This window comes from Apteryx rowi, unplaced genomic scaffold (assembly GCF_003343035.1).
Source record: "Apteryx rowi isolate R43461 unplaced genomic scaffold, aptRow1 scaffold_801, whole genome shotgun sequence".
Classification (NCBI taxonomy): Eukaryota; Metazoa; Chordata; class Aves; order Apterygiformes; family Apterygidae; genus Apteryx; species Apteryx rowi.
In genome coordinates, this window is record NW_020451096.1 from 181,319 (window position 1) to 183,424 (window position 2,106).

At 45.7% G+C, this 2,106-nt stretch overlaps 1 protein-coding gene across 1 annotated transcript in view; it reads left to right on the plus strand.

The window, feature by feature from the left end:
* Positions 1-2,106, plus strand: part of MRPL39 (mitochondrial ribosomal protein L39) — a 37,449-nt gene that overhangs the window by 24,239 nt on the left and 11,104 nt on the right. Inside the window, exons 2-5 of the mRNA XM_026089219.1 lie at positions 388-418; positions 663-869; positions 1,228-1,367; positions 1,817-1,916. Of these exons, the coding sequence (XP_025945004.1) occupies positions 388-418; positions 663-869; positions 1,228-1,367; positions 1,817-1,916 (478 nt within the window). The remainder of the gene's footprint in view (positions 1-387; positions 419-662; positions 870-1,227; positions 1,368-1,816; positions 1,917-2,106) is intronic.

Below are 2,106 nucleotides of genomic sequence, written 5' to 3' on the forward strand. Positions count from 1 at the left end.
GGCGGGACGGCCGCCGTGAGTGTGGGCGGGGGGGCTCGGCCGGCGCGGCGCCCGGTCGCTGCCGCTTGTCAGGGTCCTGCGTGCGGCGGCTCGGCGGGGCCCCGCCTGTCGCCCTGGGCGGGCGGCGGGAGTCGTCCCTGCGTGGGCCCGGGGGCGTCTCGGTGCCGCTTGTCCCTCCCCCCTTGCGCCCGGCTCCGCAGCAATGGCGTGAGCGAGGCGGCAGCCCACGGCCTCGGCGGCGGGGGCCGTTGGCACGGCCGTTGCGCGGCTTGTGCTAGGCTGGAGCGCGCGGCCACCTGGCGCCGTTTCCGCCCGTTTTGCCCCCCTAGGGTAGCGCGGCACACGGAGGGGCACAGCCGGTGCTCTGCGCTGACATGTCCGGGGTAGGAGCTGTGCCGAGCCTCTGCAGTTGGAGAACGTATTTAAGCTTTCGTTGTTTTAGGGCTTTTTTTTGTTGGGGCTTTGTGTAAACAGTGCAGTCGTCAAGAACGGGCTGGCCGGGAGAGCTGCTGAAATGCTCACCTTAGTGCGTGTTAAGACTGACGCTTAGATTAGCAGTACAAAGTCATGTTCTCCTCTCTGTAGAAGAAGCTAACTTGTGTCTTACAAAGAGTCTTTGGAAACTCTGTATTGCATGTTTTTAAAACCATTTCTTTCACCAGGGTTCATCACCACACCATCTGCTTCTCGACTGCCCTCAGATGAAATTATTCAGATGCGGAATGAACTCTTCACCAAAGAGAAAAAGAGACAGTTATCTCTTTATCCACGAATTGAGAAAATTGAAGTAAAATACGTTGGAAAATCTCACCCCGGCAGTGTTTTTGTAATGAACAAAGCTTTGTCTACTCCATACAATTGTGCCATGCGTAAGTGAATGGACTCTTAAACTGAAGTTGTGCCATTGGCACTCTGATGAGTTATGCTGCCAATTAAAGTATTTACTATCCAAACTTGAAATGTTAGTATTGTTATCATTTCAGTGACCAAGATAAGTGTCATTCAGTCAGAATATTTATATTTGTTAAGTTTAAAATACACCTGTATTAAAATATGTCTGTAACCCAGTAGGAGCTGAGCTAATTTTTATAGTCTCTGTTATAGCTCATCCTCCCAGTCCTTTGCAAAAGTAAAACTTGCAATTTGTTGTTACAAATGCAGGGGTCTAAACTGCTGACTTTGAGGAATAATGTTAATAACCGGGTAATTTTTTTTCACTTTCTTTAGACTTAAGTGAATGGCATTGCAAGAAATCAGTACTAGCTCTTGTGGATGGCGAAGTTTGGGATATGTATAGACCCTTGACCAAATCATGTGAAATTCAGTTCCTTACTTTCAAAGATGAAGATCCAGAGGAAGTAAACAAGGTGAGTCTGGATCTTATACAATTGCAGGTGACTCTGATTATCATCCTGAGAGCCTGTGTGCCTCTTTCAGTTCCATGTCCATCTGCTTCCTTGAGTTTTGTTGTCATGAAGGTTTAGATATTTTTAACCGTTGGTTTGCACATCATGGTTATAGTTAATTGGACCAGGGCATTGGGCTAGATGGTGTGCAGAGACCCCTTTCAACTTATATTGTTGTCTGATTCTATGATTTCAGGTTTAAATATCTCCGGGGAAACATCCGTCTTGTATTTTAAGTGCAGTTGTGATTTTGTTGATGGATGTTTTAATTATCTCCAAATGGAAGTTTAAATTCTAAAGAATATAATGGTTGCGTTGATGGTTAGTTTTATGTCTAATTCTGTTAAATGTTGGTATTCTTTTGCAACAAATAGCTGGGTAATGAGTCTGTTTTGAAATTCTCTTTATAGGCCTACTGGCGTTCCTGTGCCATGATCATGGCATGTGTGTTAAAGCGAGCTTTCAAAGATGAGTACTCGGTGAATCTGATTAAAAGTCCAGAAGTACCAGGTGATAAAATGTTTTATAATTGAGTCTTATTTCTTGCTACTTCTTAAGTGTGTGTCTAGGATGTAGTGTTACAAAACAAGTCAGAGGCTCCTTCTCCAATGACTGAAGGTACTTAGCATTTGTGAGTATAGTAAATGCTAAATACCCACTGCTGCTCTTTCATGTGGGTGCCAATGACACCAAGGGCAAA